Below are 13,356 nucleotides of genomic sequence, written 5' to 3' on the forward strand. Positions count from 1 at the left end.
ACAACCTCAAAAGCCGCACGGGAAATTCCCCCAGCCCTGGTTAGATGGAAGTCCCTTATTCCATCATTGACAGAAGAAACATTTCAAGAACTATTGGAATCTCCACTAATTGTTTTGCCCTCAGCAAACAACAAAATGACCCAATTGTATATAGTCCACCAATGCTACCTTACCCCGGCGAGACTGCATAGAATGGGCAGAATCCCATCCACTAGCTGCATCAGATGCACATGCACATATGCCGACTTCTGGCACATGATCTGGGATTGCCCATCGATTAGGTCATATTGGGGAGAGGTTATAGATTTGCTATCTGCGGTGCTGGACGTCCCGATTCCCGTCACCCCGGAAATTTGCCTCTTCGGTATACTAGATGCAGAGCAATGGCAACACTACGATAGAATCTTTTTACAGGTGGTCTTATTCTTAGCTAGAAGGGTTATTGCATTGAGGTGGATGGACCAAGGGGGCCCGACTCTGGCAATGTGGAGGAAAATTACCAACTTAACCATACCCTACAATAATCTAGTATATAACGCACGTAAATGCCCAGAGAAGTTCCAAAATGTGTGGGGCCATTGGTGCGACTCATTACTAACCCAATTCCACCACAGCCGCTCACCTTGGCCATATCCGCACTAAAAAGACACCGCTGAGAACCCGTGACTGCTAGCCAAAATGAAAGGGGACCCGATTCCTGCGCATGGTTACCCACTCAGGACGCCGCACTAAAGAGTGCCCTGATGGCTTTACCTCCTAATATATTCCACTCCTCCAATGGACACATTAACACGCAAGCTACATATATATATGTATATATATATATATATATGTATATAGCTACTCCCATGGCAGATATATGTGTCCCCCACTACACTCTGTGATGTTACTATCCTTTTTTACAAGCCACTACCATTTCGTACCATCTACCCATTCCCTCTCTCTTTCACCCTTATCTACAAATTGTACCTGACAATGTAATCATTGTGGCCTGTAAGGTCAACTGACCCTTAATATTCATGTATAACTCTGTACTGCAAAAGTTTCTATGGTTTTTGACATGTTGTTTACTTGTCAATAAAATGAGTTTTAAAAAAATGTATTAAAAATCTTACAAAAGTTTCTTCTTTTCTTACCGATATCTTTTAATTTAACCTTTTCATTAGAAAACAGATCCTGAGTTGAAGCTGCGAATATCTCCGGCTTTGTTCACGAGAACTACGGCTCTATAGCTAAACCAAGTAGGTGACAAGGATGCATCAAACATCTCATTGACTTATGGGGTATTCCGGTGATTCAAAGAGAAAGTTATATGCTTCATAAGGCGCTAACGTCATTCTGCAGTATAATGTTATCACTTGTTTATAGCTTTAAAGGGGTTGTGCCAAGTTCACATGACAGGGACAGTTTTACGATTAGTGGGGGTCTGATCAATGGGACCACCACTGATTTCAAGAATGGGGGTTCCAAAGGTCCCCATGTGAATGCAGCAGGGGTGATGCAAGCACAATGTGACTTAATTCATTTCAATCAGAGTATAAAAGAAAAATAGGCAGCAGAGTCCAGATCTTCAGGTGCAATAAAGACTTGACAAAGACCATCTATGTAACGGTCGAAACGTCGCTGTATTTCATTATGATGTGATGTTCTGATGGAAATATAAGTCTTTATTGCACCTGAAGATCTGGACTCTGCTGCCTATTTTTCTTTTCTACTCTGTTTGAATCTATGGGATTAGGATTCAATCCCAGTTAGGCGTGCAGGACACTACATGTGGAAGAAACCCCCCCTCCCCCTTATGGGTTATGGTGAGTGCTGCTGAAAATAATTTCCCTTTAATTCATTTCAATGGCAGTGCCAGAAATTGCCAAGCATTTGTTCTCAGCAATTATTGATTTGAATGGAATGGCAGTGCACATGTGCGACCTCTGCTCCACTCATGTGGGAACGTATGGGACCCCTGTTTTCAGGATCATAGGGGTCCCAGGGTCGTGGCCCGAAACGCCTATTTCTGGCCCTCCATAAATGTCATGCATGTCATGTCTTGTGTAGATGCACTGCGCAAAATGTCTAGTCTCTTGTTATGTGTATTGCACAGATGCAGCATATGAGAGGTTAATGTCTGAAAGTCACTGGGATATGTCTGGGAAAGTATCAATTTATGTCCTGACATGTGGTATGTTAGGGCCTATAAATGTGAGTGTCTGAGAGCGGGAAAGGGTCTTTCATCATCTTCAACAGTTAAGAGAGGAGTGGAGTGCCGGCCACATAGGGGTATCTTGAACCCTCATGTGGTGAAGTGCTGGAGAAAGAGGAGAGGTATCTTGAGCCTGCTATTCCAGGTACCACCTCAAAGAAGCAACTGAAGTGGAGAGTCCGCCGTGCAAAGTATCTTCAAGTCCTGAGTGTCTATGGAGTGATCCTACCCCCATCCTCCTCCAGAGTGGTCCCCTTCCAGGAGTAGTACCTTACAGATAGACTGTAGGACCGGTGTCATCCTGTGTCTCCTCCCTGACCTCACAGTGTCTGTTTTTCCTGCACTGGCGTGTGTAAAGTGTAACCTGACAAGGCTTAAGTAAAGGTTTCTAGTTACTGTCCATTCCCAGTGATTAAGGGAATTCAAATTTCAAGCATGTGTGTGAACTCTCTTCATTTATCTGCAAGGTACAAGCTACGGTGAGAAGGAACAGTGGCGTCACGCGTGACAACTCTTCAGTCCACCACATATAAACAGGTAACCGCTGTCCCAGCATTGCCTAGAAGAGGCCTAGCGGTACTAGGGCCGAAGTTGCGTGTGTCCCTCCGTGGAGGAGTCTGGTAGAGCCATCGTGACAAGTGCCGACTCTACACTCCCAGTTCCTCAGCGCAGGTTCTTGTGTCTAGGTGGCTGCTGGGATACTGCACGAGCAGCAGGACAACCAACAATCATAACGGTATCCCCTATCATCGGGATAGAAGATAATGGAATAAGTTGGCACAACCCCTTTAAGAGCCTACTGCAATATTCAATTATCAGGCATGAATTTCGCCAGAGCATTTATTTGCCTGCACAAATGTTTAAAAGCCAACATGTAAACAAGCTCTATTTTACACGAGCCTGAAGATGCTCACTGGTTGTCTGCACATCTCCCCATGTGGACTGGGAGATGTATAGCCGATCAATGGTGGCTCTGTGAGGATGAACAATCATATTATTATTCGTTCCCATAAAGTCGATCATCTATCATGTGTGAATGGCAGTGAATGAGCGCCAATCATCGTGTCAATTTTCAACCCATGTAAATGGGCCCTAAAGGGGTTATGCATCCTCCGTTAGAGGATCCCCTGTTCACATTAGGACATATAGGGGTCACCCTGCTGAAGATCGCCCCCCTACCCCCCATGACTAGTGCGGAGAGGTATCCTGTAACACTCTCTCCATTTTGGATAGACCATGTGCCGCTCTTGTAATTAATGTGAATGGCTGTCCTGAACTACTACATTTCTGCTGCAGTGGAAACATCTCACTGGCTGCGGCCTCCATGACAAGCTATATGCAGGGGAGTCAAGAGTGAGACCCTGGAAAATCAGCTGTTCGCTCCGGGCCCAGAATTATGATAAGGGTTGTGGAAGTTGGCACAACTCCTTCAAGGGTTTGTCAGTGTTCCAGAGATATCTGTTTTCGGTCGCTGTCTGACTCCACTCATGCAGGCTAAAGACAATAAAGGTCAAAATCTGTCATCACTGATGACAAAAATCAGTACTCCATGGCCGGCGTACTCATACAGTACAATGAGGGAACTATATCAATGAGTCATCTACAAGACAATACAATAAATCCCCCAAGCTCAAGTGTCCATAGGGGGGATGGGGTTCAACCTTTTAAGACCCCCTGTATAAGCCACAGTGGAGAGGCCTCTGTAGGACTCAGCTTAAGGCCTCATGTCCATGGGCAGGTTGGATTCCGCATGCGGGAGCCCTCAGCGGAATCCCACCCTGCCCATGGCAGAGTACACTGCATACCTGTGCGGGCAGGCGGCAGCGTCCACGCAGACCTCTCCTCTGCCAGGATATCTGTACTGCGGATGCTCCGCATGGCTCGCCATTAGACATGTGTAGCACAGATAATTTTTTAAAAATATCCTGCTTCCCGCGGGGCCGTGGCCTGCCCGCAGCTGTCACTGTGGGATCACACGACTTTATTGACTTCAATGGAAGAGGTCCGGCCAAAAAGGTACGCAAAACAGATCTGCATGCTTTAACTCCAGTGTGGACGCCCATGTTTCCCTATGGGTGGCTTGATTTGCTGATCATCTGCACGGGTGACCTGCACAGATTCCGCAAATCAGATCCAGCCGTGGACATTGGGCCTAACACCATATGCATTTACTCATTGGACGCCCCTTTAATTATTATGGTATTTAGTAGTTTACAGAATTTTGCTTTAAATGGATATTTAATGCGAAAAACTGGAAATTTAAAAAAAATGAAAAGTCCCTTCTACACTCATAAAATATAAACTCTTAAACCAATGGAATGAAATGTCTTGTTACAGATTGTTAATCTAAGCCCCAAATGATGTATGCGGATGATGACTGCCCATGCAACATGCTTTAGGGTATACACACCTCATATACATACTGTATACATAACAGAAAGATGGATCACACCCAAGGACTGAAACCAAAGTGTAAACTCAATGGTATTGTCTTTATGGATAGAGGTTTTTCTATAACAATAATGATGGGTGGTAGTGGGGGGGGGGGGGGGGGTACCTACAATGGGTTCCTTCTGGTTTGGAGGCATTTACATAACAATGCTGGAGGTGGGGTGATAGGACTTATAAAGGTCCCATTCATTGGGGCCCAGTATCACATCAGATACAGCATTGGGAGCAGTGAAGACCACAGTAGACTCTACCTCTTCACTTTTCATCCTTTGTGAACACAAGAGCGAGACATGTCCTACCAATACCATCCTTTGGATCCAACCTACGTGCCGGCAACTGACCTGCCCAGCATGGAGCGAATGCTGCAGATGGACTCCAACAGGGAAAGTAGTTCAGGGGAAGGGAGAAGTCTTGTGTGTGAGCAAGACCTCATGGATAATTCTAAGAAGATAGAGAAGACCCCTGCGAAGAAAAAGAATTACCAGCGATACGCCAAGCCTCCATATTCCTACCTGGCCATGATTGCCCTGGTTATACAAGATTCTCCAGAAAAGAAACTCAAGCTGTCCCAGGTAAGAGAGCTTAATGTCCTGGAAACACAGGGGACTGATTGGCAAGTAGGAACTGACCAACAGCTGCAGCCATTATCGAGATACAAAGTACTAGAAACTTCTTGTTAAGCCCTTAAGGACGCGGCCTAGATTGGTACTTTAACATGCAATGATGTTTTTGAATTTTCATCTCCACTTTTCAAATGTTTTTAACTTTATTTTTTTTGCCAATATGGCCATATGAGGGATCGCTCTTTGCGTGGCAAGCTGTAGTTTTTATTGGTACAATTTTGGGATACATATGTATAACGTTGCTTTTTGGGGGGCAGGGTGAAAGAACACATCAATTCTGCCATTATATTTTTCACCATGCTGTATAAATAACATGATGATTTTTTTTCTGGTGGTCGGTACGATTACCGCAATACTAGAATTATATATATTTTTAGGTTTTTACATAATAAGAAGCCTTTTTTGGAAAATAATTTGTTTTTGGCGTCCCTGCATTCAAAGACCCAGAACTTCTTTATTTTTGCATAGACAATGCTGTTTAAGGGCTTTTTTTTGTGTGAAGTCAACTACAGATTTTTGGGAGGCAAAATGAACAAGAAAAACAATTAGGCTTTTTTTAAATAGGCATTCGCCTTGCGGGATAAAAAGTGTGTTCAATTTATTGTACAGATGCCTCGATGCCAAACACTTGCTTTTCATTTTTTTAAACCAACAAAGGAAGAAATGCACCTAAGTGTTTATGTGGATTTTTTTTTATGTTCCTGTAGGCGACTTTAACCTGTGATCCTATAATCATCAGATAATACACTGCAGTACTTCTGTACTATTGTGTATTATCTCTATTTATTTACATTAGAAGCCATGGCAATCTTTCGGCCCTTCGCAATTGGATGTTGGAGGGCCAATGACATCATAGAGGAAGGCCCCTTCATTAAATCCATACATGCTGAGATCAATACTAATCCTTCTGATCCACACGGTTGCAGCAGGACCCTGTCTGCCAATTCCCCCTGGCTCCAGCTGTAGATGCGGTTGGCTCAGCTAATAAACCCATGCTATCCATATGCTGTACATGTACGCCATGGGGTGGGAAGGGTTTATACAATCTAGGCTCTTCCTACCCAATGGTAAGCAGGGGGTGGGGGCACAATTTACTAAGAGACTCCAACACTGAATGTTTTTGTTTTTTTTCTAGATTCTTCAGGAGATCAGCAACATATTCCCCTTCTTCAAGGGAGATTACCAGGGATGGAAAGACTCCATCAGACACAACTTGTCTTCTAACGAATGCTTCACAAAGGTAAGGGACCCAATAATGGACTGCGGTGGTAGAATTTACTGGAGTGATATACCTCTTATAAGTGTTGGTAACTTTTCCATATATAGTCGGGAGATTTCTTAACCCCTTAGTGACAAAACCATCACAATTTGTCTTTTTAATAGCATCTTTTTGGTTACATATAATTTGCTATATAACTTTTATTAAATTGTTTTTTATGGGGATTGGGGTAAAAAAAGAAAATCTGCCATTTGTTTTTTGGATTCAATTTTTACTGCGTTCGGTGAGCAAAATAAATAATACAATAACATTTTCTGAGTCGCACGATTCCCGCGATACCAAGTTTATGCAATGTTTATGTTTTACATGTTTATCACTCCATTCAAAGATCCCTAACATGTTTTCCAATGGTGCTGCGAGGGATTTTTTTTTTTGCTGGAGTTGTACTTTCTAATAGTACCATTTGTTGTTCCATTCAACATTTGTTTTTTTGTTAAGTAAGATTGTCAAAATCAGCTATTTTACCATGTTTTTTGTTGTTTTTTTCATGGTGTGCACTCTGCGGTTTAAATATTTTTTTTCTCCTAGTCATTACAATCGCAGCAATACCACGACATATTTTTTTTTAAGGAGGAAAAAAGTTGTGATGTATTTCAATGTATTATTTATTATACATATATATATATAATATATACACACACACACATATATAATTTTGTTTCACTGATTTTTGTCCCACTAGGGATGAAATATCACCATATTTTATCAATTATTTAATATACTACTATACTTCAGTATAGCAGTGCATTAGAATGCCTATTAAGTCAGCCTGTAGCTGTAGCTCATGGGCTATTCTAGCACGTAGACCCGGAGGCTATATCCAAGCCTTTTGGGGCACAAAGCACATCATTGGGACCTCGCAATCACATCATGGGGGTCCGTTGGGTGACAGAGGAGCTCCCTACCTCTCTCCGCCTTTAACATGCCGCGGTCACACTGATTGCAGCATAGATTGAAGCTCCTTAGTGGCCGACGACAAAAAACATATGGGAAGACATTAAGGGGTTAATATCATAAGATGCATTATATTGTGAGACAGAAAAAAATGTGGAAATTGTACAATTTATCAAAAAGGCACATGTAGTATATTCAGTTTGGCAGAACTTACAAGTCAGATTTGACACATTGTTAATTATAATTGGTGTATTTTATGAGTGGCTCTTAACCACACCCCTTTTTGGGGACTACTCCCCAAACTTTCTCTTATCACTTATACACAGGATAGATGATAAAAGTCTGATAACTGGGGCTCACCAATCCTGAGAACAGGGGTCCCGTGTCCCCCACTCCTCCTCATTGCACACCTGCAATCCAGAGCCAACTGAATGGAGTGGCGGTCTCGCATGCGTAGTGACGCTCTATTCATCTTCAATAGGATTGCCAGATATAGCCAAGGGCTTGAACTCGGCTGTTTCTATCAGCCCTATTGAAATGAGTGGAGCGGTGCCATGCATGTGCGACCACCTCTCCATTCGATCTCCACGTCACTGCAGGTGGGGTCCGTAAGCCCACAGTGACACGCAGACGGGGGACACAAAACCCCCACTGATCAGACTTTTATCACTGATCTACAGGATGGGTGATAAAGGTCAAAAAGGCTTTACTAAACCTCCCCCTTACACATAATGTTTATTAGTATGTGATCTGACCTGACTTCATCTCTAGAAATGTTTATTAAACCCACAGCTTACATCTTCACAAAAGAAAACGCTTAGGCTGGGTTCACACTGGGGGGTTTGCCGCTGAAATTCCAACTGGAATTTAGCCGCGGCAAATCCGTCTGTGGCCGCTAATCCCGGGGTTAGCCAACCATGTGGACGAGATTTCTAAGAAATCTCGTCCACATGAGACGGCGAATCCACTGCAGCAAAGCCGGCAGAAGCCAACGTTGTGGCGCGGATTCGCCGGCCGCAGCATGTCCGTTTTTCTTTTCACCCGACTGCGGCAGCGCTCTCCCCAATGGGAGGGACGTCCGCAATGGAAAAGCATGTGGCCAGACCCCTCCAAAGCCCGCGGCTAAGTGTCGCGGGTTTTCAAGAAGCGCTTTCCTGATGGAAATCTTGCGGTTTTTCGCTGCGGCCAAACCACAAGTTTTCCGCCGGTATTCTGGTGTGTGAGAACCCAGCCTTATAGTTACAAACGTGACCCCAGCTAGTAATTCTGATAAACTGCTAATTGGGCTCTTTTTTATTCAAGATTTTAGAATATTTATTGGCATGTTACCTTTTTATATAATAGTCCATAAGCGCACAAAATATACATCCTGCAGCAGCTCCCCCCATACACCCACACTTCCCTTACGGATTTATAGGACCCCTTCCCCTTACACACTGTTATTGCATCTCTTCACCATCACCACGTATCACCCTATTTATACTTCCCCCATAACAATGTATATTCTATGACCTGTAGACATGAGTATGGGGCGGCCATCATTCTTGAGCTGCATTTAACAGCGTTTAGAGCATTTAGAGAGATGCTTTACGGCGGCATCAAGGGCCATTCACACAATAGACAGGAGTTAACCCATTGACTTCCATGGGAGACTGTTCTAGACATGCTCTGTGACCTGTGCAGAGGTTATTTTGCAGGGAGAGTGGACTGATAGTCACCTGTTCACCTATTGTGAATGGTGGATCCTGTGTTATCTACATATAGGTGTTACTGTTCAGTGTAATCCTGCCTGTGATGTTAGGAATTAGTCTGGCATGACTTGTTTGTTACAAATCCGTGCTGGCTTTGGTTAATTACTCCATTCTCATTCAAACACTTGCTGTTTAATAATTTATTCAAAGATCTTTCCCAGTATAGAAGTCAGGCTCAAAGGCCTGTAGTTTCCTGGGTCCACATTCTTCCCTTTTCTGGGACTTCTCCTGTTCACCAGTAATTTTCACAGATTACGGTGAGTGGTTGAAGAATTACATCTGCTGCTTCCTTCAGTATTCTAGGATGTAATTCATCTGAACCTGAAGAATTGAATTTATATAAGTTACTGCAGCTAAGTGTTCCCTCACCATCTCTCTGCTTATAGATAGCCTGCATTCTTTTATTCCCCCAGTAGCATCGGGAAGATCAGCGGATGTTATATTTACTTTTTTGAAAGAAAAAAGATACAAAATATGAATTTAAAGTTCGGCCTACTTAACATCATTCTTAACCGATTCACCATTTTCGTCCTGTAAACATCCTATAGCATCTTTGACTTTTCTTTTGCTTTTGATATACCCCGAAATCCTTTCTTATTGCTTTTGAGTTCTCTTGAAGGCCTCAATTCATTGTTAGCTTTAACTTTTTTGACACTTGCCCTACAGTTTCTGAAGACCCTATTATATTTTTCTTTAGATATTCCCCCCCTCTTTCCATTTGATAAACATTTTTCTTCCTTTTTCGAATGTGAAAGTTTAGTGTTCATCCATCCTGGTCTCTTTAAATGCTTCCCATTCTTCCTTCTTTTAGGAATTGTTAACGATTGTGCTTTGAGAATCTGATTTCACAATATTTCACAACCTACATGGACATTTCTGTCCTTAAGAACATCCAGCCATTGGATTCTTCCTACCCTCGTTCTGAGTTCATTGAAATCTGCCTTTCTGAAATCCAACCTTGAGGTCTGAGTTTTTTCAGGTCTTCCTCCCCTTTTTATGCAAAATTCAAGGATAGTATGATCACTGCCTCCTAAGGTCCCAGCCACCTTTACTTCCTCAACCATTTCCTCCCTGTTGGTAAGAATTAGGTCCAAGATAGCAGATCCACTTGTTTTCTCTTCTACCTTTAAGAAGATGAAGTTGTCAGCAAGAGCGGATAAGAATTTGTTGGGTCCATGACTTTTACCTGAGAGAGATTCCCAACAAATGTCTGGATTGGTAAAATCTCCCATAAACACTATGTTGTGCTTTTTTGAGATTTTGGCCATCTGATACCGACAAAGTTCATCAGTATCATCTGCTTGTCCAGATAACCTATATTAAATGCCCACAATGGTGTCCTTTCTGTTGTTCTCTCCTTGTAATCTTACCCAAACAGTTTCTACAGAACTCCCATGCTCTGAAGCTTGAATCTCCATAGAGATGAATGTTTTCCTAATATACAATTCAATACCTTTTATTAGTTCTGTTTCTTATAAATAAGTTGTATCCTTCAAGCCTTGTATTTCAATCATGTGTATCATTCCATCAAGTTTCTGTGGTGCCTATGACACCACAGAAATTTTCCTTGTTTCCCATGTTCTGGGCATTTGTGTAGAAACATGTTAGTTTGTGATCAGTGTCTCTTGCTCCTCTACTTGCCTTGAGAATTCTTTGTGTTTGTTCTTTCTTTCCACTTTTAATATTAATGTTCTCAGTTGTATTCCTTAGCTGTATATTTTTGCCTGGCCTTACACTTTCCTTCCAAAATTGTTCTATTTTAAAGCTCTCCTGATGAGTGTAGCAAGGCGCCTACCAAATATATGCTTTCCTGCCTTTGTAAGGTGTAATTTGTTTCTAGCAAGAAGTCATATAGGTAATTCAATCTGTGGTCTAGAAATCCAAATTGTGCACACAAAAACCTGCAGGAGCGGGTGAAATACACAGCATAAGTGATCTTCGATCATGTAAATGCGCTTATTCCCAAGTGAACAAACCCTCAAAAATTAGCAATTTCTCAAATTTTAATCCCGATTTTCAAGACCTAGAATATTTTTTGTTTTTCCATCAATACAGCTGTATCAGGACTTCTTTTTGAGGGATGAGTTGTGTTATTAATAATAGTATAACTGAGAATCTGTTACCAACTTTAGCACTATGAGCTAAGCTTATAGGCTGAGAGTAGATGACCCACTGAACCAGTGGAAGTAAGTGATATACTTACCTCCCCCATTGTTCCTCAATGGCTTGAGAAAGGACATTGCAATGGCCGAAAGGTCGCGTGTTTTACTGATGAAATAAAGAAAACCTGTTTTTTACTGCACCTGGACTTTTGCTGCTGTCACTATCTAACATTGGGACGTATTCAAAAGAAGATAGGAGTCCATCTTCTGCCTGTGGCTGTGCAGCTCTTGAGAAAACCTCCCCTTTTTGAAGGGATGTTTTCATTTTGTGCTGTTGGATATATATAACTATTATTCCTCAGCGTGAGGACTGAAAGTCGGGTAAGTAATCCACCGGCTGTAATTTTATAATGGGTGGACTACTTAGCACACCTCTTAATGCATTAACTGTGGCTTTCAATGTTGAAATCGGAGGAACTAAGTGTGTGTGTGTGTGTGGGGGGGGGGGGGGGGGGGGGGTAAGTATAACACTTACATCCCAGGTTTAGCAGGTCACCTACTTTCAGACCCTAAGCTTACAGGGTTAAAAGTGGTTGGGGAAGTCTGTTTAATGAACCATATAATGTACTGAGAAATTTTTCAACATTTTTCAATGGGGTAAAAAAGAAAAAGCTCACAATTCTGCAATTGCTTTTTGGGTTCTTTTTATGATGCTCATAGTGCAGCAAAAACAATGTTAACTTTATTCTGTGGGTCCGTACTAATGGGGCAATACCCAATTGACTATTTTAGTTTTTTTGCCTTTTATGTTCATGTAGGGGACTTGTACCTGCAATCCTATTATCACTCAGATAAGTCACTGTCCAATAGGAGACAGCTCATTAAATAAATTTATGTCAGCAGCACAAGATGCCACCAGGCCACATGTACTAAAGACAGATGTATTCATCTAAGACGGAGATCAACCAGCCTGCAATAAGTGATGTCATCATTAATAAAACTCCTGTAATTCACCTTTGGTGTAAACCAGAATTGTCCAGTAAGCCATCAGCTGAATTATTTTTCATCTTTTTTTCAGGTCCTGAAAGATCCACACAGACCGCAGGCGAAGGGAAACTACTGGACGGTGGATGTCAGTAAGATTCCGGCTGATGTCATGAAGCTTCAGAACACGGCGGTCACCAGACAGAATATCTATCCACAAGACCTGGCCCCCTTTATTGTCCACAGACATCCCTTCCGCTCCACACGGTGCCAATATTCTGATCCACTGGCAGATGCCCCAGCAGCACAACAGGAAGCCGCTGCTGCAGCCAGCTCATCTGCCCTGGACCCCGCAGTGTCTTACCCAATGATCCTATGGAACCTGCCCACATCTTACACGAACTGCGTTGCCCCTAATGTCGTCGCCCCTCCTAGTGTCCATCCTCTTCTGCTTTACCCCAACTTTGCCCAATCTATGTCTCTGGGTAACTACATTCCGCCTCCTTGCCCTAATCCCCCTTACCAAAACCGGAGGGAGGCCAACCCCTCCAGCCTACAACAACTACCCCTCGCCCCAAGGCCTCCACCAGTGTCTGTTAATTTTCCCCCTAACAGATCAGTGTATGATATTCAAGGATACACCCCACAAACTCTGCCCATCCCACCGCCCCAGCCGGTATACAGGCAGCCGCTCACGCACAGTGCTAGCTATTCTGGATAACGGCATGTGAGTTACTAACAGTGGAGGCACAATCTTTGGGTTTGAGAGTTTCTGCCTTCTCCTTTCTTGCGTACATAGTGCTCAAATGAGCGGCATGTACTAGAAAGTGGAAGCGTTAACCAAACTATACAGCCCAGGGATTACGTAACCAACGGGTGCCCCCTGTTACAGCAGAGCTGCAGGGTACCCGCAGACCCTGATCAGCTCTGACAGAGACTATTGTCACTGTAGTGGAATGTTTTTCCCTGTAACTGGAGCTCCTATGGATTCTGCTCCTGTGGATAACCCCAGCTACAGTGGAAAAGTGTGAAATAAAAAATATAGACCATGTGAATGACCCCTGAAGGTCTTATG

General features: G+C 42.9%; 1 protein-coding gene across 1 annotated transcript; it reads left to right on the plus strand.

The window, feature by feature from the left end:
- Positions 1 to 4,938: 4,938 nt before the first annotated feature.
- Positions 4,939 to 13,002, plus strand: LOC136578740 (forkhead activin signal transducer 3-like). Its single transcript, XM_066578909.1, has 3 exons — positions 4,939 to 5,220; positions 6,407 to 6,511; positions 12,376 to 13,002. The coding sequence occupies exons 1-3, from the start codon at positions 4,939 to 4,941 to the stop codon at positions 13,000 to 13,002; spliced, it is 1,014 nt and encodes a 337-aa protein (XP_066435006.1).
- Positions 13,003 to 13,356: the final 354 nt, after the last annotated feature.

This window comes from Eleutherodactylus coqui, chromosome 9 (genome assembly GCF_035609145.1).
Source record: "Eleutherodactylus coqui strain aEleCoq1 chromosome 9, aEleCoq1.hap1, whole genome shotgun sequence".
NCBI lineage: Eukaryota > Metazoa > Chordata > Amphibia > Anura > Eleutherodactylidae > Eleutherodactylus > Eleutherodactylus coqui.